Source organism: Agelaius tricolor, unplaced genomic scaffold (genome assembly GCF_023055355.1).
Source record: "Agelaius tricolor isolate 1412-34295 unplaced genomic scaffold, bAgeTri1.0.p SCAF_14, whole genome shotgun sequence".
NCBI classification, from domain to species: Eukaryota; Metazoa; Chordata; class Aves; order Passeriformes; family Icteridae; genus Agelaius; species Agelaius tricolor.
In genome coordinates this window covers 11,392,744-11,418,009 of record NW_027269274.1, presented here as the reverse complement: position 1 = coordinate 11,418,009, position 25,266 = coordinate 11,392,744, and the positions used below count along the sequence as shown (strand labels likewise).

Below are 25,266 nucleotides of genomic sequence, written 5' to 3'. Positions count from 1 at the left end.
CTGACTAAGTCCAGAGTGAATCTGAAACTAAAACCCGACCGTATCAATTGAAAGAAAAACGTCACTGTTAGAAACTCTTCCCACTGCAGCCAATGTTCATTAGAGGAAATTAAGTCAGCAAGTTGGTACAACTGGTGGAAGTTTTATCACTGTCTTTCAACAGCAGGAGTGCAGGAAAGATAATTTAAACAGAGATGAGGCCAAAGATAAACAGAAAAATAAGAGAAGCTTTTAACTTGGCCAGTATGCCAAGATTCTCAAGCCTCTCTAAGGAGAATCCTGCTCCAAACTGAAGAGACCGAGCTTCCAGAATCAGTAAAACGAAAATGAGAAAAAATGTACATGCAACATTTAAGCATACATTTATATCCCACTGGCACTAGATTATATGTGTAACATATGTCCATTTCGTATTCCTTCACAAAATTAGATTTAGAGGAGAAAAGTTTTTACATAAAGTTGGACAAAACAGCTGCCATTAGTCACTTAAGAATTTCATTTTTCTGTCTTTCTTAAAAGGCAAAATATCACTGTACTACTGAAATACTCTCTGGTCAGCCATCATAATTTTTTGCATCCCTTCTGGATGTCATATTTTAAAACTATGATCGTTTTTTCTCCCTTTTCCTACAAAAGGTATGTACCAAATTGCCTTTGGGGTTTTTTAATTTTATAAAAATGGGATAAATTGCACACACTGCTTAGAAAATATCCCATCCCCTTATTTTTATGAAAATATTATTTAAAATCCCAGAAGGATGCTAATATTTAATAAAAAGCATGGGGTTAGCCTATTAGGATACCAAATCTGACAAGTTATCTAAGGCAAAGTCTTATTTCAGTCCTTTCAGAAGAAAAACATGAAATCCCAGTACCTTACCAACCACACAACAATAGAAATGAGGTTGCAATGAATTCCAGTCTAACCCTCAATAGTGGATTCCAGTTACCATGCTCACAGGAGAAGGAAAAATACTGGCAAAATATAACACTATTTTATCAGATAAAATAGTGAATGCTGCCACAGAAAACACTGCACAGATATAAATCTACAAAGAAAATCAGGTTCCCACTCAAACTTCACTCTTTTTAGTCTTGTTAGACCCCTGGTACATGAAGGGATGAGCTCTCACTCTGCACAGACTCAAGGGAATGAAAGAAGGATGCTGATGTGAGGTTTAGCAGCAAATAAATAGCTTTGGTGTTATATATTTTAGTAGAAACATTATTAGTTAAACTTAGTGGGCTTTGTGGTTTAATATACATTCAGCACAAGTCATTTTTCTACAAGCCTTTGGCTCCATCTGCTGACTTTTAATATTAAAAATAATTGATGAGATTGAAAACATTCATGTTTTTGAAACACATAAATCATCTACATTTTTCTAAGTGTGGTTCAAAAGGTACAACTAAATACCCCAAGTGTGTGGTCCTGTAAATTTGTCTGTTAAAATTACCTTGAAGCAACAACATTCCAGCTCTGAGGAGAAGGTACCTGAGTGAGCCTTGGATGTACAAGAGGTAAACAAGTCTTGTTTGGGAGACTGGCTGGAATCAGGTTTAAACAACAGGTAAACATCTGGAAGTTTAGATCACAGAATCACCCAGCAATTAAGTACAAACCTGAGAAGTGAGATTCTGAGCAGACTAATAAAAAGAATGAAAAATCTATAACACAACGCTTGTGAAAGCTCACTGGAGACATTTGCTCAACACCTGCCTGTGCTGGTTTCAGCTTCTCCCATTTGCAGAGAGATGTCTGCTTCAAAGAAACTAAAGCTTGTTTTATTTATGAACAAATAAAAAAAGATAAAAAATTACTCTGCAGGTTCAAAAGCACACATATTTGCCTGTTCCAACTCTGATTTATTTTTCATTATTGCAGAATTCTGATCATTATCAGAGCACTACAAACTCAAGCTAGGTAGAACTGCCACATGAAAAATTGCATATGAGAAATTGCATCTAATATGCTCTTTAAATGTAACAGGGAGAAAATCTTAATCCCCCAAAAAAACACATTTATGATGCTTCATTGGCCTTTTTTACAATTAAACAACTAAATCCATTATTAAATCACAGCAGTCTGCTTTATATTAACACTGAGCTCTCATGGCTGCGAATTATTTGAGTGGTAACTGGGATAATCGGCATCTCTGGGAATTTGTTTTCCTTTGTGACTTGAACTTTCAGTATCAGCATTAGAAAAATCTAACAACCACTCTCACGATCACCCCCACAAAAAACAAAAACCCCCTACACACTCAACTTCCAAGAGCTGCTGTGACATCTCTGTGCACTCTGAAACTTTCCTGTTACTATCGGTGTAAGAGATACATTCAGCCTCTCAAACCAAATCCCACTTGTTGCAATTGCTGCATATGGAGAAGATTTTTTCTTTTCACATGCTGTTCTTAGTTTCTTTATCAACCTATTGGAGTCTTAGTAGCTGACTTACAAACACAGGTAAAAAAAATAGATGGAATAAATTATGTTAGCAAGGGGATTTAAACACAGAATGAAATCTTAACTTTGTTAAAGCTAAGATTAAACAGAATCTGAAACAGATCCTAAAGCTCAATCTTTATCACAAAAAAGGCTCATTTTCATAACTTTCTAGGAAAAAACCAAACAACTCTTCTGAAATAAAAATATAAAAATCCCTCTTACATATAGCACGTCACAGATACTGTAGTTTCCAAAAAGTTTCTTTTAAAACTGTTAAATGTTTATAATGTCACCTTTAGATCCAAGACTGAACCTAAGAAATCCACTATTTTCAAAAACTTAAAACACAGGAATCCAAATTCTGAACAAAGATTACCAATGAATGTTAATGACCTACAAAACATTAGGAAGATACAAGACCCATTTCTACGTGCCCAGATATAGGTACGGCTCCAATAGGTTTAAAATTATATTTATGTAAATACACTGAGGAAAATTACCACCACACAACTGAGACTGAGGGGGACATTAATGAAAACTTAAAATATAATCACATTTAAACATAAGTCTAACTTGAAAATTTGATTCTTCGTATGTAGGAAAACAGCAAGAAAATCAGCATGTACTTTAAAGCAGTTCACGTAACTACAAAAATTTAAATCACATCAGTGAGTTCCCTGTTGAAGTATATCTAAATCCTGACTCAGATAAAAAGCCCTAGTGTCAGCATCACTAGATGGCATGGAAAAAATGAAAGGCAGGCTTAAAACTTCATTTCTAGCTGATCAGACAGGACATTGTCCATCAGGGACAACAAAGTGATGTAAAAGCAAAAGCAGTAATACAACGTTTGATTTGCAGCATTACTCTCACTGTGCCAGAAAACGTGAATGCTATGGATTCAGAATAACTAACTCAGCCCACTCCTCATTCTGGATATCTAAAGGCATGTTTTTACAACTGTTTGTAATGTATGTGTCACATGGACTAAGTCTTTCTTGTGAGTCACACTATAACCACAAAACTATGCCTGAGCATTAACTTTTCTTTCTCCCCTACTCCACTTAAATCTGACGTAAAAACTTCTTTGCCTCTTTCCCCATATATGCACCTTCAAAGCATCTTGCCAATACTGAACACATGAAACCCTCAGACAAGAATTAGAACCACCCTTATTTAAATAAACAAAACAAAAAAACAAAAACCCCCATCCTCCTGAAAACTAAAAAAAGCAAAAATTCACAAACAAAAAAGGAAACCAAAAACCACAAAAACTCACAAACCAACTGAATAGAACCCTTACCTTCACATTCTTGTGTGTTTTTACTAGAGAATTACTGTCATTTTTCCAAAAATATTGCTTCATTTCCTACCAAAAACATCCCTTTAAGAAAAAGCACCTCAATGTTTCTAGTAATCCCACAAATTAGTTCAGCATACACATGTTTTACAGAGGTGGAGGCAGATGAAGCCACAATTGCCTTCCCTAAAAATGTTCTCCTTACTCTTATTAACCTCATTCTCTCTATTCCCAACAGTAAATCTCAAGTTGTGAAAAAATTCCCCCCTGCCACAAAGACTTTAAAATCTCCAAGGACCTCTCCAGAAGTGCAGGCAGAGCCTGTGATCTCAGTTCTGACAAGCAGGGAGGTGCTACCTGCACAGATCACACATCTGGAAAGCTGATTTAAAAATGGAAGTTCAACAACTTCCACAGAAAGGGTGAGTAGGCAGGAAAAGTGAAGATGAAAACAAAGCAAAGACAGGTAAAGGAAAGACCTGGAAAAAAAACCAAAAACATTTGTACAATGAAAAAGTGTTTGACCACAATTGTATTTTAGAACTTTTGACTGATCTGTTAGTGCTTTCTGCAAGAAAGAAAAGCAGACACTGAGATTTCTAACCCAGGAATTTTCCACCATTTTGCTACTACTTAGGGAAATAGATGCCCAAAAAATATTAACACACCAGAATAAATGATGCTGAACCTCAATCTTAGGTAACAGCTCAGACGCACCAGAGGGCTCAGAACAAGTGGGGCCTCACCCTGTATCCCTATTTTGGAGAACTTTCTCCACCTCCACCCTTTAAGAGATTAAAGACCTACCTTGGGGTGAAGATATCTAATAACCTCCTCTAGACCCCAACAACAGAGCAGCCCTTGACAAGGCTGGAAAGAAGCATTAATATCAGGGTCCTTGCCACTTTAATGCACTTTGTACACACGACTGCTTTTCCCCAAACAAGAACATCATGCCAGCAACAGAAGAGGAACATTTGAAACAGAAACACATGTTATACAAAACATTACTCTTGTTCAATCACCACTTGACTCCAACTCTCTCCCAAAACCAAATGCAAAATAGTTCACAGTGGGATTCACTGTTGTATTTGATTTTATTTTACAAAGATCTGCATTTAGACAAAACCAACTGGTGTTGCTCTGCGCTGACTCAAGGCCAAACTGGACATTTATTTTATGTATTGAACACTTATTCTAATCCTTTAGTAAAAGTACATACTTTCAAGCTTCCCTTTTTTACTGTGGTTTTGTTTTGAGTGTTTGTGGTATACCTGCATATTCCTCACTCCCTCAAGACTTTAAATTGTTGTCAGCTAATCTCCACCAGCAGGACTGACATCTTCAATTAGGCAAGAAAATACCTCATGAATAATACCCATATTTCAAAAATGAACTTATTCATAACAGTACATATTTTCTTCTTAAGCTACCATTTAAATTTTTGCAGTCCTATGTACTAGATATTGCACATCAGACAAAAACCTCCTCTAGGGACACTTAGCATAATAGTCTATTGAAATTCATCACATAATTAATATTAAGAAAAAGCAATTACAAGACAGTTATTGAAATTAAGAAAACAAAAGCAAATAAGTTAAATGAATACCAAGAAAGAGCAGAAAAACTTCTAGACATTCTGAAGCCCCACACAAAACTTACATGACAATTTCTAACTTGTTTTCCATACCTCTATCCCCTTTCTGCTGAAGAAAAAACCTTGACAGCTGTATATATACACTGGGGTTATTTATTTCCATGAGTTAATCTGTTCTCATGGCTGATTTCTGCCACCTAAACTGCACAAGGATTAAGGCCACCTCTGCTATTCTTCTGCAGAACCTATTACATACCCTACAGACATATATTGAGGGAATATATTTCAAATACAGGTTGCCTAGAGAGGAACAGCTCGACTAGTAAATCTTTCACAAAGACCTGACAGTTTTTAAGTCTACAATTTTAGTACTTAAAAATCTATTAGCTAAAGAGACTCTTTAAAAGGCTATTTGAGCTTTCCTTGCTATTTCTAAAGTGTGAAATGTTTATTTTTGATTATTTATTCATTAGAGGAGAAAGAAAGAGAAGCCAATTTTATGTCATATGCTTTGAAGCCAATCTTTACTCCCATGAAGAGCCTGGGAGTTTGCAGCTTTCATTTCAGACAGTTGCAAATGGAAATCTGTATCTAGGCATTCGTATCATGTTCATCACAGCACTATCTGGGCAGCTAAACTAATTATAGCATTCCAGCTGATACTGTAAATATTGGCTCTCTCTGGCATTAACTTTTCCTATTCAAGCTGCACCACCTATTATAACATGAAGTGATGGGAATATTTTAGTAAAAAGATGCATCTCACATTTAGTTTCAGCAATACATGTTATTGTCACAGGCATATGATGACAGATTCAGGTGATGAGCTGAATAAACACTTAAAGAGCAAAGTAAATTCTCACATAATTTTCATGGCAGTATCAGAGAATAAAATCTAGAGAGTTCTCTAAGTGAAGCCCTCTCAGAAACACACAGTACAAGGCATGAAACCCAGAGGACTTCCTATGGTGTTACAGCAATACTTCAAGAAAGTACTCTGGTAATAGAGTAAATACAGATTTCTGAGCAGTTATGCACCAATCCATTTTCTTCTGTCTCTGGGTCATATTTATTTTCAGCAGCATTAGTTAAGCAATGTTTTCAATATTCAGATCCTTTCTTTGCCAGTGGCTAGAACTGAGCAGAACTTTATAACTTACAGACCACAGCTCAGTTAATGTGGCACTTGCTGAGCTGTTCTGCTTCTAAAAAGCCTCATCAAATGAGGAATTGTACTGTAAATGGATGACCAAGGAAGAAGAAGAGAGACATTCCCTCCCTTCATTCTGATTACTGAAATTTTGCCAGAGCCTCCAGCACTTGCATTTGAATATTTAAAACATGAGAGCTCCTCTCTGCCCTAACTAAGCCTTCTAATAAAGTTAAATTCCCAGCAGCAATGCCATGTGAAGGCTGTGTGCACCATACAGGAGGTTACCTTCCCAATTACTATTCAAGCATCCCACTAAGATTCCTGCTCCAACTGTTTGTGGACGTGCATGTGGGTCTGCTTTCCATTAAACTGCACTGAGAACAATTCTACCTGATAAATTAAAAGAAATAAAAATAAAGTTAATGACCTGGCAGCAGCAATGCTTAAGCAAACAAGTTATGCAAACACAATCCAGCCATCCTTTGCTTTAAGGAGTTACCCTAAAGTTAAACAAAAAGGCATTTGGATGAAACTTGTGACTACTACAGCAATGCCCATTAACATAGTTCCAAACTGATCTTGAACCCCAGGGTACACAAAGCCAAGAACACAACACTTGATCCCTGGAGCTGTAATGCTTCTACAGGAAAGATGTTACCTACTAAGTCCCAGGACAACATGTGCCTTTTTGTTCAGCTGCATCCCAGTCACAGCTCAAAATTGCAACAGCAGATGGGAAAATGCAAGAAGAAAAAGGTTTCTTCAATCTATGGTGTAAGTAGAAAAGACCAATCACTTTGAAGAGCAAACTCTGAGACTGGAAAGGAAGCTAGAAATGGACAAAAAAGCACAGGCAGGAGAAAAAGTAGAGTAAGCAGACACAGAAAGTTGAGACAATACAAAAAAATCTAGATGTCAGGAGTAGCTCATTAAATGGTTTGTTTTCCTTTCAACCTCATTTTGGAGTAACAAACCTGCATATTTGTTCATCTTTGTGTGTTGCTATAGAAAAGCCAAACTGCTCACTCATGTAGCATGAACAAAACCCACTTCTCCATTTGTGGCACATTTGTGCACTGGGATTTACCATCAGATCCTGCAACCCAGTATGTCAGTAATTCCAAAAGAGCTACAGAATACTGAGCATGAGAGACTACACATGGACATCACATCTGCCAGCAGTCTCCAGGAGACCAAAGAGGACACTAAAGAGGCAAATGAGTGGGGAGAACTCCTACATGGGGCAGCACCTGCAGTCACTAGTGGAACTACCACACTTCAGTGCCAAGACCAACCTCAGAACAACTCTGCCTGGATCTTTTTCCTGTCAGTACAATGGTTCCTTCTTCTTCAGCTCAGTTTCTTTCCCACCTTTTATTTCTGTCACAACTTTCTTCAGCTTTTGTAGCAGTTCTCATGGGACAAAATGCTTACTGAAATCTTGACTTACCTAAGAAAATCAGTCATCGTATCAAATAAAAGTATGACATTCATATCACACAGTATTTTCTTCTACTTAGAGTCAAGATCATCTTGCATTATTTTTTCACTTTTAGCCCCACTAAAGAGTGTACCAGTTCTTAGACAGTAACAGCTCTCTGCACTAGCTAACTATTAAGGCAAAATTATCTGCATGGAAATGGCACAAAATAACACACTCCAAATTAATCTATGCATTAACCACTACCAGTCATCACTGCAGTTACCCTGCACAAGTAAGCAATGCCATGGAAATGCTGCAGAAGCTAATTCTACCTTGGAGAGCAATATTGTTTCCAGCAATGCTACATGTCCAGGTGGAGCCTTGATCTCAACAGACATTTTAAGATTAGTTAAATAGACAAGCAACACAGAAGTTACAAATCTCTTCCTTTTCAGATTCACTGCAGGAAGAAACTCACACGCTTTGCCTTCTAATGGATGAGAAAAATTACCCAATCTTGTACCCAACTGTCTCTATCTGGCAGGGAGCACAGGGTACACCCAGACCTCCAAGAAAAGCTGCAGAAGAATTTCAGTATTTGAAGAGTTAATTGGCCAGCACTGACTAGGCCACTTTTCTGCCTACAGAGATCACATTAGACACACAAGCTCCAGAAATACAGTGTATGGTTTGGATTAGCACTGCTCAGGTTGGCTGCTCTCCCCTGGCTTCCTTCCCTTCTGCTCAGACCAAGGAGAAAAAAATTAAAAGCCCCACAACATATATCTATTATGCATTATCCCTGGTCCTGAATAAAACAAACCTTAATGCACAAAGTCCTTTATCTTGCTCCCTCATTTTACTGTGCCTACATGATACTCAATAAAAAATTGCAAGTGTTTTGAACTAAACATTGTACTTCAGTAACAGGTAGAGAATGAATAGCAACATACAAATCTCTTGCTGAACGTTTTTATTCCTGAGGGCTTTTTTTGTAAGTTTAAAGGTCTAAAGTTAACCACAATTTTGTATGGCTTTTTAATACAAACTTAAAATGGATTTTGTGCTTCACAGTCTTTAGGTTTTGTTGGCTTTTTTTTTTTTTTTTTTTTGAGGGCTTGGTGTTGGTTTGGGTTTTTTAAAAATGTGAACTAAAACAGAAATAAGAAAACAAAACCAAACAAACCACACAGTAAAAAGTTACAAAACCATGCTTGAAAATGAGGGAACTGATCTTCAGAAAGAACTCAGCATCTGCTACTCTTATTCTCTTAAGAGATTGAGCCAAAAAGATTTGAGAAGTTTTTATTGCCAGATCTAAATTTCATTCCACAGGCACAGGATCAGATCTTTCATCCTCTACTTAACCACAAAGAACTGTGCAGAGCAATTTTGTTCTTCCAAAACAACTGATAATATCCTAAATGCTCAAAGCAGAGTACTTTCCAGTATAAGCCAAATCCTGCATATTTTGCTTTTAAGTAATGCCACAGCAGATGCAAAACCAGTAGGATTCACACTGATGTTTTCTAGAAAAGAAGAAAATCTCCAAAAAACCATAACCCATGTTTTAGAAGCAGCAGACAAATAAAAAAAAGATTCATTCTTGTCCTGAATTAAACCCCATGTAAAACATTATGTTTCTACCTTTAATTTATTGCTTTAGGATTTAAGGTTCTTGCATTTTTGCATCCACATCTTTTAATATGCACCATAAACTACCTTTTCACAATTTACCAGCTACATTTAGGTGATTCTTTCTCAACTCAATTCTCTGAACTGCCCTTCTTCACAGCACTCAAATGAAAAGAAAATGTTCAAGGCAAGCAAAATTCCCCACCAGCAGAGGACTTGATGCATTTGAAAGGGTGTTTATATCAGTATTGGGCAAGAAAAACCCAAGCAGCGCAAGAAGAAAGAGATGTAGGAACAGTATTCAGACACAGTCTCAGAATATACAGCAAGGGTTCTCTCCATCTGGAGTGCTAAAAGCAATCAACATTGACTGCAGTTTGGAAAGGGAATATTTGGAGGTCCAAAGTGCTCAAAATGGTAAAAGCAAAAACTTCTTTAAGACTGCACTATGGAAGTCCACATACAAATATCTTTGTGATCCAGTTCAGTGGAGTTTGATCCAAGTTTATTTTCTGAGACTTAACTGTCCTCTGACAAGGCTTAACTGTGCAACTCTGATTGTGCAAAAGTCCTTAAATAAACTAAAATTAGTTCTTACTACATGTATACACATACTAAAGCTCACTAATCAGAGGTCCTGGGACATCAGACAGATGGAGGTACTTATGTGGACAAAAGTAGATCTCTGTTACACTTTTACCAGCTACAATGGTTTGAAGGAAATAGCCTTGCAAATACTATTTGAGTTATTCTATCAGACAGTGGGGAATTTTTTTGTTGTATCAGTCATAAAAGCTACAGAATGTTTGCCAAAATGCAGACCAAGGTTACCCAGCCAACAAAAAAAGCTTAGAAGGAAACATCTCTCTTCATATGGTGAAAGTATATGAAGCCATGAAGCTTCTCAGTATCATGCAAAACTATGCTTCTTTAAAGTTCATAAAGTCAGTATAATTTGACAGTCAATAGGCTCTTGCCAAGACAGAATCACTACTGGATTAAACACTCTCATTTACTAGGAGGCTTGATGAGATAAACAGAAGCAAGTTCCTCACATTTTTCATATCTAAGTCTCACACGAGCTTGTGAAAGTTCACCTGAGTACAGAAACAATCTGTATAACTGCTCTCCAACAGGAGGGGAGCATTCATTAGTGTGCTTGCAACTTTTGAGACTGAGATGCTCCACACTAAAAATGGCAATTGGCTACTACCAACCTCCAGGATGGTCAAGGTTGGAACTGGTAAGAATATTTCTCTTTCCTTTTAATGAGCTTTATTACACAAGAAACAACTTTTTACAATACAACACCAGATATGTCATTCAGATTCAGCAGAGTGAGAATCCCCACATGATCCCCTAGAGAAAAACATGAATGTAACCACTCAGCAGGAACACAGCTACTCAGCATTCAAGACACTCACAACTTCTGACACATGCACAGTAAAAATTGGCAGCACTGGATTTTACCAAGGGTCCAAGTCAGTTATTTACCTCCACCAGCCACTCAGCTTGCATCAATCTGCTCCAGCATTTGTTAGCAATTCATTAAACAGGATAAACAGGAACTTGACTATAAGACAAAGAGAAAAGTCTCTACTTCTTACAATTCCTGAAATAGAGCCACTTCATATTGGGCTGCCACATGTGTGCTCTGGGTCTTGTATACCCACAGCCCTGATCTCAGTAAGGCAATGCTGAGTGCACACTTCCAGGATAACCACATCCATGAGCTGTGTACATCTCCCTCTGCCTCCTCACCCAATTCAGACTTGACCTTTTCTACAATCTTTCTCACCTGGATAAGGAAGGCAAAAGATACCTTTCCCCCACTGAAATGAAAACACTTTTCTTTTTCAGTTAAGTGTGCTATAAAAAGACCCAGCAGCACTGGAGTTTGACATTCATCCTCATTTAAACTGAAATCTCTAAACAACATACACTTCAGATATCAGTAAAATAAAAACAAAACTAAATTGCAAAAAATCATTATTATTCAAACTCCTGTAACTTTTATAAAGCAGAAATAGAAGTGCCACAAGTTGTTGCAGTTTATAAACTCAAAGACTATAGAGATTGAAAGACCACTGAAATAATCTTAAATGACATTCAGAATTCTGCCAACACTATGTTTTTGCTGCAGAAATCCTAGGTTCATGCTCTTCAAGGTGGATTTCAAGTGCTAAGGAGCAAATAGTACTAACTCAATTGGATAGTGAACTGTTTGCTGTGTCAAAGCTTTTTGCCAAACACATATATATAATTTTTCTTTTTGCTATATGGATAATCAACCCCAGATGGCAATTTACATAGGCAAAGCATAAAGGAATCCATGCACTGCTGGTGCTCTCAGCCTCAATCAGAGCCAGCATTGGCATTTGAGAATGTCACTGTTTATTTTTAATTGCTGTGTCCCTCCTTTGTGCAGGTTCAAGCGGTCAAAGATGTCGAAGTCCATTAGTAGAACTGGAAGGTGATGCCACTTCATTTGGTGAGAGGGTTCTTCAAATTTAAAAAAAGCAGCTAGTTTGTAACGTCCCTAAATGTACCAGCTGTCAATCTCAGTTACCATTGGGTCAGGGCAAAAAAAGGTCAGAGAGAGTCATAAACCACAATGTGTTGTGAAATGTGCTTCCTGCGTTACCTTGTACGCCTGAGAAAGGTTTGACCTTTTATAGGTATCCTAACCCAGCTCTGCATGATGCTGGCAGGGGTAAGTACAACACACAGCTCAAACTTACAAACATTGCTTCCTTTTACTGTGCCTTGCTTTCCATACCTGTGCAACATGAAGGTGAATGCCCACAAGTTGCTAGTGCCAAAATACTGAACTCTGCCCAACACTGTTATCATCCCGAGGCATGGACACACCTCCCATTTCACACACAGCAGTGGAAGGTTACATTCATTAACAGCAACTGGAAAAATAACTAAAACTTTGAGGGAAGTAGTTAATGCCATAAGAGCCAAATTACCTGGCTTGTCTTTGCAAATGATATAATATTCATCTGCTAAGTTGTCTGTCACCTCAGTGACTACTCTCCCAGTCACCTGGGAAGAAAGCCCACTAAAAAAAGTCACACAAAGTCTTTTCTACTTTTGGAAAACATACAAAGTCTATTTCCACTTTTAAACACCAATTCACAAGTTATTTACTACATTTTTGTCATTTCTTCCTTCATATGGATTCTTAAAAAGCAGATTTAGTTCTAAACACATTTCTTCAAAACATTCTTGGACTACAGATGAAAAGCAGAATAGTCATTTCCAGATATAATCTAGTGATGCATTCTTTCTTTGCAAGAAATAATTATTCTGCCCTGTCTCCCCCATCTCCTGGAGCACAAAATGACAGGAAGTTTGGCAAATGCTATGCCAAAAAGAAAGCAGCGAACTCGCTATGCAAGGCCCTGTTTGGGCAGGAGCCATCTCCCTCTCCTTGCACTCCTGACCACTTGTCCCTCTTTGGACCCCAAGCACAGGCAGGCCCAGGACTGAGAACAGGACACAACAGCAAAGGAAAGAACGCTGCCAAGTGGAAACCAGGAGAGGCTGAAGCTAGAGCCAGAATCCCAGCAAGCATATTCCATGCAGGAATTGAAAGCATGGCTCCCAAAATAGGCTGCACACTGTAAATAAGAATATGGGCAGTGAATAACTCAGCTGGGGAAGCAGAAATGTCAGAGTATGTATGGTACAAATCCCTTCTATGCAAAGGACAATAGGATATGAACTAGATAGCCACAGGTATCACTGAAGAGGCTGGCCAGAAATGAATTGTCCACTACCAGCCAAATACCTCAGGTGGAATCAAAATGCCTGATGTAGTCCTTCGCTTGTCCAAACAGTACAGTGAAAAATTATAGAACAGCATGTTCACTCAATGAAATAGTAAGGATCTTATAGTAAAATGACTTGAAGATAATACTGACAGCACCAAAAGAGTCCCATCCAGGCTTATTAGGCCAGAACTTGCCTGCTCACAGAATGTAATCAGCTCAGTCCACTTTTAAGTGGCAGCTGCAAAATACTCCTCAAGTCTTAATTCGTTTTGGGCAATTAATATTAAGGGAAAAATCAAAGCAGTGATAATCAGCACCTGTGAAATAGATTTCACATGTTCCAAGCAGAAAGTCACTTTGTTTTCTTTTAAAAGATTAATATATTTTAAGGAAATGAAATAGTAACAACAGCTGAGCAGTTCAAAGGCCATTGGAAGGTCTCTTTGACTTTCTACTGGCTCTCTGAAGAGCCCAATAGCAGCAAGCCACCTCCTGCATCCCAGCAGTTCTCTCAGAACATGCTGACACAAATTAAAGCCTCAGCAAACAAAGAGAATGTGCATCAAGCATTTCAATGCCCTCTTCTTGTCATTACCTTTGCTTTCAGACATTTCTGGAAGCCTACCCACATGGAATCTTTTGTAGACCTTCTCACTGCAGCATATCTCAAATGAGAGTAACCTCCCTCAAACCTTGTTCAGTCCTTGGGTGCATCCCAGCTTGGAAACATGCCCACTTTGCTCCTCTGAATTTGAAAGTCTAACATGCTATCTAGATCAGTCTTCTCTTCATCCAACTAAATTATTGAGCAGCTAACTTTACTGACTGCCTTATTTAAAAATCACTATGCCTCTTACTGTATAATCTGGGTTATAATAGAGTACAAAAATAAAAATTGAAAATAATTCAGTAATTTCAGATTGGATGAGAACACTCTCTTCTTTGTTGAGTGTTTCTTTCTATCAGGAAAACCAGGGGGAATGAAAATGAGAGACTCACCTTCAGGGCAGGAATCTCCACATTGTCACCAAGGCTAACAGAGCCAGAGAGAATAGTCCCTGTCATCACTGTGCCTTGACCCTTGATAGAGAAACAGTGGTCGACTGCCATAAGGAAGTGTCCTGAGGGGTCTCTTGATGGCAGGTAAGCCTGAGACTTCAAGACCTGAAAAAAAAGATAAAAGCAGCACCATGCCTGGGTGAAAAGTCATGACAGCAACACAGCAGAAGGCAGGCAAGCGGATGATTGATTGAGCTTGCAATTTTACTGATTTCAGGCATCTCCCAATGAGCTTAGAACTCACCAATGTCAAATTAACTGTGTGTGCCATAGGGGAGGTGCACACTTAGCAGCAGGAACAGTTTGATTTTCTGCCTTAGAAAGATTTGGTGCTGCACATTTAGCTTGGTTAGCAAAACCTCACTGGCTATAAAGTTGCTGCCAAACTCAATATAAACACTGCAGCAAAGCAAAGAGGAAAAAAAACTGTACATGTGTCATCTCCCCCTTTTTCCTTCCTCTCCCAAAAGCACAATTTTACAGAGCATTTTGCTACTTCAGCTTTTTTGGATTTTGTGAAAATGAACTTATGTACAGATATTAGTGCCCCATAAAGCCCATCTCTGTCTCCCTCCCAGAAAAACTGTAATACTGGGTTAAGTTTTCAAATTCAACTTCCCCTTCAGATTTTTGTTAGTGCTTCTTGAAGGATCAATCCATTCAGAAAAACTATATAAGTACCATTTTCTAGAGGAATTCTCTGAGTTTAATATTTCTTTTGTTGACAAATACTATATTATTTAAAATATGTTATCAGACAAAAGATTTTTATTATAGAAAGGAAGTAAAGTACTCAATAATGCTTCAAAGGAACTGGTTCACTCCTGTCTCAAATCACTTTTGATATCTCTCTCTGTTACATCACCTGCATATACAATTGGTACTGCCTTTAACATCTGTTTTTAAGGTCAAAAACTGTAGCCCAAGCCCAGGTCATAAAGGCAGAACAATGGAGAGTCTCTTAGGAAGGACAGAAGGGATAATAGCTCCAAGTTCAATGGCAGGGCTCACACAGCATTTGCCAGCTCATCTAATATTAGGTTTCAGTTGATGAAACAGCTCCAATGAGAGTTTCCTTCAAATGTTTTAACCCTGGAGAACATCCCAGTAAATCTAACAGGAGCCAGATAAAGGCAGAATTAAGCACTTGCACATCTCCTCATCCTTAGAAACTGCTGGGGGCAGATTGGTCCTGGCTAAGTCTGGTCTAAGGCACACTACATCCCATCCCCGTGCCTATCCTGCCTCACACAGCCTGGCAGGTGATGCAGCATTCAGTGCTCAGCAGCCTTGTGGAACATCCTGCCTTTATACAAGCCTGGCTGCCCAGGGCCAGGCATCCCTTGATTTTTGAGGATGATGATGCACCTTAACTTCAGCAATTTAAGTACTTTTAACCTGGCAGCATCCAAATCAGAATTTGACAAGTCTTCAAAGAATGATGCCTTTGTTTTGAGACTTTTTTCTGCTATCTTAAATAGCAGTGGCATCCCTCCAGGGCAAAGATGTTCCTCTCCCTAAACTAATGACAGAAAGGGTGGCAAGTTTATTGCAAGCTACAAACTGCTCTCAGTTACTTTAGGTGTCCTGCCCTTCACAGTATAAACATCATGCCATGTAACTAAGGGTTTGGAACATCTGAGAATGGATATTTTCATGTTATTATTATGTTCTTCAGTGAGTACCTCAATTAATTCAGAAATACCCTGTGGATTCTCAGACTCTGGGGCTTCGGGTCCACCAGGCTTTGCTGCAACAGCAACAATAGGACAACCAGAGAATCTGAAAGAGACAAAGACTTTCACCATCAGATCACAGATCTCCTACACATGTCAATATAGAGAACTTCCAGGCTCATCTGAAGGCTAGGAAACTCTCTAAAATTCCAATTCATCTGCTCTTCTCCCATTGTGACAGACAATTTCTTCCTAAATTGCCAGCAGATCAGCACTACTGGACCTCACTATGAAAGCTTCAGTCCTGTTGCACATTAGCTACTGATTCAATGCTGTGACATCAAATGCAAGATTCAGTTCATTTCAGAAGCAAACATCTGCTGTTACCCAGTCTTAATGCCGTGGTTTGCATCCAAAGTCACTTTAATTGGAGATAGGCATTTTTTAAACTTTGAATAAACAATTAAAATTCTAAAGTCATAGCCTTCAAAACCAGAGCCAAATGCAAGATGCCTCATGATGCCTACCTGAGTCTGCATGATCTGCAGAAAACAGAAAGATCTAAAGCTACTGAAATCAAAGTCTGCAAAACTCACAAAACTCAAACACACAAAGGTTCAGAGAGGAGCAGTGCAGCCAGCTAACCTCAGTTCACCTTTTATCCTACAATCAGTTTTATTCTTCAAGTCCTTAACTTACAGCAGATTTTCTTTTTTTCTTACATATTCAGTCAGCAGACTTAACTTTGCTCCTTAAAATGCAAACTAGTGTAATCAGTAATTACACCAAAAAGTGACTGACTCTCTTAGATACCTAATTCTTATGCAACAGATTCAGACCAAAATTAATTATTTTGGCCATCCTCTTGACATCCACCCCCCACTGATCTTCTCACAAAAGGGACCAAACAGGAGGGAAGAGATGGTGGTTTGCTAAAGAAATGTTAAGTTCTAAAAGGGAGCTCACTCGGTGACCCAGCTGTAACCAGGCACATGAGGTATTTTCTTTGTTTACACACCATAAGCCTGAGGCATCTAAGGACAAAGGGTAATAAAAACATGCACTGAAAATTCCCATGATTAACCATAAAACTTTTGGAAATGTGTTTTCATACAAGTATTTCAGAGCACTGTATTGCAATAAACAGAAATTTACACATAACTAAATGCTTTATTCCTCTTCCCATACACCAGAACAAAGTGCAGTAATTGTGTAGTGCATTTGGAGGCACTTCTAAACATGATCCAGCCCTACTGAAACTCTTACTCCATCAAACCAAATTTCTCTCTGCAGAATTTAGATCCTGCTGGACAAAGGGAGAAGCTGATATGCAAAAAAAAATATTTTAAAAATAGAAATTCCATTCACAGAGACAGTTTGTTTTTAGTTTTGGTATCAATTCACAGAAAACCGAGTTTTGATTAGGTAAATTCACAAGTATCAAACTATGCAAATATACAACAGTTACCTTTCTCTGCCTTTTTTTTTTTTGCCTTCCATACAATTTCCTGACAACACTACAATAATTTCCCCAGCATTGGTGGCAACATCTACTCTACAACTGCAACAGCCTTCAGCTTTGCCGACTGCTATGGAATTCCGCATGCACACCTATGTGTATTTTGGAAGTATTTCAACAAGTAAACTATTTGAAAGAAAAACAAAACCAAAAAACCACAATTGCCATTAGAATAAGAACAGTTTAGGAATAGAAAAGCATTTTAAAACCACACATTTGGAGATTCAAAGTCAAGTGGGAAAAAAGCTGTGAAGAAACTCCACATGCCCAAGATACAACAGGACAGGCACTTTGCAATCACACCCAGATCAGCAGTGCTTTCAAAGCACCATCAAGCAGACTGCACATGCCAAAACTGAATTTTGGTTCTCTCTCCTCTGTACTCTGAATCCTATTCCTTAGATTCTTCAACTCAAAATGTGACCCAACAGCTATGTCCCCTTATATCCCTGAGCAAAGCAAAGATGTGCTGCAATCACATCCAACAGTTCTTCACCTGGATATTCTGGCTTTGTATTATCTTATCCAAACTCCAAGCAGCTCTTTCAATCTAAAAGCTTAATTACAGGAAAACATTTCTCTACACATGATACTTGCAGAGGTGAATTTAGAATTGCATCTGAGTTTCTGTAAATCTTTTCACTCTCTTCTCATCATTCTTGCTGGATGTGCCAGCATGTTTAGAAGCACGTTGGAAGAGAAATGTTGGTATTTTTGCCAAAACAAATTTTGTGACAAGTTATCTGCTGGTATTACTGTTCACTTACTTGGTATTTTCCAAGGTCTTCTGCATTTTCTTAGTCATCTTCTCAATGGCACTCTGTCTCTTCCCCTCTGGAAGGAGATCTATTTTGTTCAGGACTACCACCATCTTCTGGCAGGCAATTTGCCCAATTACCAAGCACTCTGCTGACTGTGTCTGCATCCCCTTTGTCACATCTATCACAAGCATCATTAAATCGATAATCTGGGCACCTGGAGGAGAACTCACAGTCAGTATTGCCACAGCATAAAAAGATTAAGGATCATTTTCTCAAATAGTTTCCATTTAAAATTGTCAACATATGTACAAATGTCCAGAAAAACAAACAAAACACAAGTCAAAGTTAGCACTGAATTTCACAGCTCTTTTGAAATTAAGACCTTGGGAATTTAAGCTATTATAGGCTATCACTGAGTATAAGAATGAGGGAAGAATGTGATAGTTCAGGTCTAAGGCTGCTATCACTGCATTAAAAAAAATACTAAGAAAATTAAGCTTGTAGCAACATAGGCATGACATTTGCCTCAATTAAAAATTATAATATAAGCAGCCAAGCAAGAATCTAACACAACCAAAGAAACACACAGCAACACTGCAGGGAGATGCACACTCAGAGCAACCCCAACAAGAGCCAGCCAGGTACCCCATAAAAATATCCACAAGCCTCAGTCCCTACCTGCTTCCCACCATTTTTCTTTCCAAGCCCAAAATTTCATAAAAGTGAAAGCCATGATCACCACCACAGACAGGTTTATCCCAAGTCTAAAGAAATTCTTGAATCTCTCAATGTTAGGAAGAGGCAATTTAAAAGTGTATTGCCATTCCCTCCCAATAACTTGAACAAGTAATTTAAAACACAGAAACAGATCTGATTCCTAGATCTCTTCATGGAAAGGATCCTAAATTTTAGGCTGACATTACCTATAACACTTATGGATTATTTGTATTTTTCCAAGTATTGTTGTCATGAACCATTAATCTTTTGATTGAAGCAACCTGAATTTCATGGATTTAAATTAGTTTCCAAGGAAGCATTTGATGACCATTGGGCCTTCCACTAATTACATTCAGAATTTTCTTGTTTCATATGAGGTAACTGAAATGCTCTGAATACTAAAACAGAAAAGTGCAACAGACTCAAGTGTTGAGAAAGTTTAAACAAAGTTAAAAATAATAAAGCTGAAATACCAGAAAGTCATATTCCAAAAAAAGTACATTTTGAAAGATGATAAAAGCTAGAAATCATGTGAAATTCCAGTTCTCTAACTTAAGTACTTTTAATATTGGCCTTAAGATCAGAAGAACAAGAAATCAATACAACTGTTCCTTGTTCCTCCACACTGTCCAGCCTTTCCCTTGCCTTTCTTTGCTTTTAAGGCTTTTACAATGGCTATGACAACAGCTCCCCTTGTTCCCAGTTCCCATGAACTCAGGATAGGAAATCATTCCGAGGTTGAAGTGCATGGGTGAATGAGTGGGTGGGAGCTACAAGAAAAAAAAAATTATGGCTACAAATGACCATTTCAACCTACCAGACCTTTCATCTTGTAAAAATGAATGTTAAGACCTTCAGAGCACTAGTTGGGTAATTATGGTATTTCCAGTGCTCCTGTAGAATTTTCACCCATCATTTCAAATATCTCTGCCTGACAAACCAAAGATGGGCTTCATATCCTCAAAAGTAATTTGCAGTTTTATTGTTTTGGGAATTGTAGTGATTTAGAGCTTGCTTAAATTTCAACACAAACATCATCAAGACTGTACAAAAGGCTCAGACTTTATACACCATCCAAGTGCAGACTTAAAGGTCAGAAACCAAGGGAAACAAACAGCATGAAAACAGTTTGAGTGGGACAAAGCACTTAATCAGAATGGACCCATTTTTGTGAATGCATACAGGACCCTTGAGTTACAAGGTGAAAAAATAATGCTAAAACTTGGTTCCTCAACTTTCCTTTCTGAGCTGTTTAATAAACCATCTTTGACAATTCACCTTCTTCTCAATCCCCCATCTTCTCCTACATAGTTTTACATTTTGTTTTATTCTAGAACCCATTTCTTTAATTGCCCATCAGCCATGCATAAAGTTCATTAAATACCTAAACAAAATCATCAAGAGAAGTGTACTAGGATTCACCAATGTCACATTTCAAATCAGGAAAGTTGGCAAGATGACAAAACTGTAACCCTCTCCCATGGAACACCTCATGCAATGCATTTTCTCCTCATAACATATAAATGGTAATAGCAGACTTAGAATATGTTTAATTTCAAATTTACTACTTAAATAATCTCTAGTAAAGAATCAGTTTACTATCATATCAGAGTTCAGTCAACAAAAGGAACAATATTTCTGAATCATTTTCTGCAGCAGAGGAAGATTTCACAAGTAACAGTGAAGCAAGGATGTACTACATCAGTACTCTTAAGACTACAACCTCACTTGGAAAGATTTTTCAATTGGGACATAAAAATAATGCAGGTATACTATGGGGAGACTCAAAAACAATAACAAGAGTTAAAGAAAGTGAAAATATTACTCACACCTGCACTATCTGATAGCAAAATGTCAGCCATGGGGTCTTGCACAAAATGGAACAGAAGAACTGAAAGAAGTCTAGGACGAAACAAAAGCACTCCTCAAAAAAAGAGACAGAATATGGGCCTACACAGTTAAAAATAATAATAGGGAAGAGATTATGGACTATTTGAATATTCCTCAAACCTTCAGAAAAAGGCTTGAAATTACTTTGAACAAAGCAGAGACCCGTGCAAAGGACAGGTCTGCATACAAGGAAGCACAGCAATCAAAACCATTTTATCTGCACTGAAGCAGGTCACATAGAATCAATGAAAAAGTTAAACTAAGATACTCAAATTATTTCTTCTATGGAGAAAACAGGGGTGTAACCTTTTATTTACCACTTCATCTATGAAAGACATGTTCAAGAACATTGAAAAGATAAATCCTGACATGTGATTTCTCACTTTGCTTGGAAATGAAAGATCAATTATTGGAGTACCCTTTGTGTGATGACACACAGCTCAGATGAAGCCTTGCAAAAAGCAAATGAAATAAACAAGTTGTCATCAGAAAACACAAGGGGGTGGAGAAAGATGGGCATTATACTTCCAAGATAAGCAGCTAAACCACAGAAAAAATAAAGTAGATAGTCTGAGTGAAGAAAAACAAACAAGGAAGATAAAACATGAAGTGAGAGATTCTGGATGACAGCCAGATACAGGAAAAACACAAGACCAGCAGCACAGCATCACAAAGACTGCAAGTGCCAGCTAAACCTGGAGGCAGCAGCACTCATTTGTATCACAAAAGTAACAGGGAACACAAAACTCAGAAAATAAGAAAAATACCTTCAGAGGCAAGATAAAGAAAAGGTCCAGCTACTGCTTTGAACACACAACCCATGCTAGCTCCTGAATTCTGAAGAGTATCTGATTATATCAAGTCATCAAGGAAGTAATTTATTACTCTTTACTCAGGAGATGAGTTGAATCACAGATGTCAGAGATTATGCCATATTTCCAAAGAGCAGAAGGAAGCAACTCAAGCTTCCCTGAAGTGCACTTGCAACATCATTCCTAGCTAGCTCTCACTCTTGGATCCTGAAAGAACTCACCAGCTGCTGCCTGAGTACACTGAAAAAGAATAGAATGCATTTTAAAAGTATGTATTGATCAACTTTTGGTCTTTTGGAGAAAATTCACTGCATTCTCTGTATTTGCATTATTTAGTTTAATGTATCTTCAAACCATTGCCAAAATAGGAAACAAAGCCTGCCCAGAGTTCCAGGCAACAAGGCTGCAGACCTTCATCCCCTCCATCAAATTCACTCCTCATAAATGTGTTTAGTGTCACACACAATTAGTAAAATCCAGCTCTTATATCAGTTTCACAGGGAAACACCATGGGAGTAGCCAAGATACCAGATGCATTTTGGAAAACAGTAAAGAACTGTAATTGCCATGTTTTATTCTGGAGCAGAACATTCCATATTAAATAAAAAACCTCCTTCAAGCTCAACCACAGAGGCTGTGGCAGTTCTGCATGTACATGAACTCAAACCACCTTCATTTGTGCAGCCTGCTGCATGCTTGTAAATTTTATACCTGAACTCCCAGACTGAGCTGTGTCCCTACAGCAAAACATAATATTAACACTAATTTAGAAAAAAAAATGGCATTATGAGATCTAGGAAGACAAACAAACAAACACCTCAGCCTCATGTATTAATTTATCAGTTCCAAGAATGCATTACTATTTTATTATACATGCACTGAGCCCACTTTCAGAACCATCTAGTTACAATCTCCAAGCACTAAATTAGCTACCAATTTCTTACTGAAAAGCTCACCCAAAAGGCATTTTCAATAAATAAGCAGAATCTCAATTGGCTTGTCTTTACCAAATGCAGATCAAGAATATGAGAGCATTTTAAGCTGTATTATTTTGGCAAGCATAACTAAAGTATTGCATGATATTCCCAATAATACATCAATATAAAGCTGACTTGGCTTCAAAAGGTGAAACCTGGTGAGTGGAGGGAAGAAGAGGGGTCCCTGTGTGAACAAAGGGGACGTTTTGCATGTCACACATGGAACATAGGCACAGATTCTGAGTGGTGCCTTCTTTAAGCTACTGTGTCCTGTCCTGTTTGTGGTAATCTTTTTAGCTGACTTTGCACAAACAGTACAACTCTTGTTCACAGGCAGCAAAAGGAAGCAGAAAATGGAATTTGAAATGTAAAAATAAAATAATTGTGGGCCATGGGCTATAATTAGATTTCATGCTTTACAAGGAAATGAAAGAGGACTTCCTTAAACATACTTTTTTTTTTTTTAAATATGCTTTTTACCATGTTAGGATTTCCTCTAGTGTAGAAGAGAAAATAGGATTGTAGAAAATGTACCGTTCTCAAGTATCATTGCTACTCAAGGGCAAAGCTCTGTTTTAATGTGCACTTCCCATTCTGGGGAAGAGGAAATTCTTCAATTAATAAACCGGGTGGACTGAGGCGAGTTTTTAAGGTTTAATCAATTTCATCTGCACACAGGATAAAAAGACCAACTATTCTACCATTTTTACCTCCGCTATTCCACTTCCAAAAAAAAAAAAGAAAAAAATTAAATCAATGTTTTATTTTAAATTCTTTGAGGTTAGTATCTCCTGTCTCAGGAAATATTGTCTATATCATGCAGAGAGTATCCAACTTCCCCTTTCACAGCCCCCTCCCCCCACTTTTTTTTGTGTTAAGAAACTTTATTCAGAAACAACTAAATTATTCCCTGTTTTCATATACAGTTGCACCCTGGGAGATGTTACAAGTCACACAGGATTTTGCTAGTTACCTTAGGGGAGGCACTGTGATGAATAAGGAAGATGTTTTACAGGATATGGAATCCTCTAAAATTCAAACAGAAATAGGAGGTGTGATGCAGGGAGAGGCATGCACTCAACTGGGGAACATGAATTACACATGAAGAAACCTTCTGTAAAGCAATGCAAATCGTGGATCAAAACTGACAGAACTCCTGTTAGGAAACACTTTGAAAAGAGAAGGAACTCATGGAGCTCAAGCATCCCACCATCACTCCCAAAGCAGCTCAGAGCACAAACAGGGAGCTGTGCAGCTTCAAACTCCAGAGCATTTGTAACATCAGATAGAAAGCATCACCCACAACATTTCTGAATGTACAGTAAAGCTTAAAATTAGAAGCATTAGGTCATTGCATGAATTCTCTTCAGATGAAAACCAGCCACTCTGGTTGGTCTGTAACTGAGAGCTAGAAAGGGAAAGCAGTGTGGCCATAAGGGCATCCATAATTGGAAGAAGTCCATTTCTTGTATGCCAAATAACAGATCTATTACAGTTATTTATTTGTAAGCATGAGTCCAACTCAACTACAAGTAGTAGGTGATAACTTTTTATAAGAAATAAAAGGGTTCTTTTGAAAGAATGTCACACCAAAATCCCCTTGAATATACTTTATACTTCATCTGGAGAAGAAACAGTGTGCCATATTGTTCTGAAGAGGATAAAGGATAATGCTCTACCACCTTCTTTGTCAAGTCATCCAAGGATCTGTCTTGTTTGACTAAGTTCTAACTACATGTCAGAAACAAGTCTGTGCTCTTCAAAGGGAGGAAATGCCTGTAATGATTAGAGTATGTCAATAAGCTTGATCAGCCATGCTGAAGTAGCACAAACAAAGCTGATAAAGCCTCTATGAAGGTCATGCTAAGAAAGACTGAGGAGGATCTTCCAATAATTTTTACATGCTGGTGTAGCCATTGCAATATTGTACACAGGACTAAGCTTCTATGAAATGGATGAGTTATTGAGGAAAAAAAAAAATCACAAATAAACCTTAAAGTGAAAACACTCTCAAAAAACAAAGAACAACACAGGAAGAAAGGTTATCAAGGGATCCTTTGCAAGGATTTACAGAATGTAAGGAGTCACATGTTGTCTTCAGCCTCTTCAGAGGAAAACCAAGTCTGAGAAATGTCTGAATACTTTGGTAGTTTCCACCATTTATGGAAAAGAGACTATTCTTAAACAAGACATATAGAGGATGCCCTTATTGCAATCTAAATTCACTGGTTAAACACACATTAAAATCCCATGTAGTATTGTAAAAAAATATGCAAAATTACAGAGAAATCTTTCTCCAAAGACTGCCAAATAGAAATTCACTACTAAAGAGAGATTGCTATGAACCTTTTTAATTTAGGTAACACGTTAATTTACTATTCTTGTCCTCCCCCCTCCCCAGCACAAACAGGACCTCAGTACACCTCGCCTCCTCCCAGCCTGAGCATAAGCTAGAGCAGCACAATAATGGCCACTGCTAAGGACACATCCTTCCACAGCCAAGGAAAGGCCACAACT

At 37.9% G+C, this 25,266-nt stretch overlaps 1 protein-coding gene across 3 annotated transcripts in view; it reads right to left on the bottom strand.

Annotated features, from left to right (window-relative positions):
• Positions 1–25,266, bottom strand: part of EEFSEC (eukaryotic elongation factor, selenocysteine-tRNA specific) — a 124,348-nt gene that overhangs the window by 72,816 nt on the left and 26,266 nt on the right. For all 3 annotated transcript variants that reach the window (XM_071439667.1, XM_071439664.1, XM_071439666.1), the window contains exons 2-4: positions 18,360–18,567; positions 16,083–16,179; positions 14,338–14,502 (exon numbers count right to left, since the gene is read on the bottom strand). In XM_071439667.1, the coding sequence (XP_071295768.1) occupies positions 14,338–14,502; positions 16,083–16,179; positions 18,360–18,547 (450 nt within the window). In that variant the 5' untranslated portion in view covers positions 18,548–18,567. The remainder of the gene's footprint in view (positions 1–14,337; positions 14,503–16,082; positions 16,180–18,359; positions 18,568–25,266) is intronic.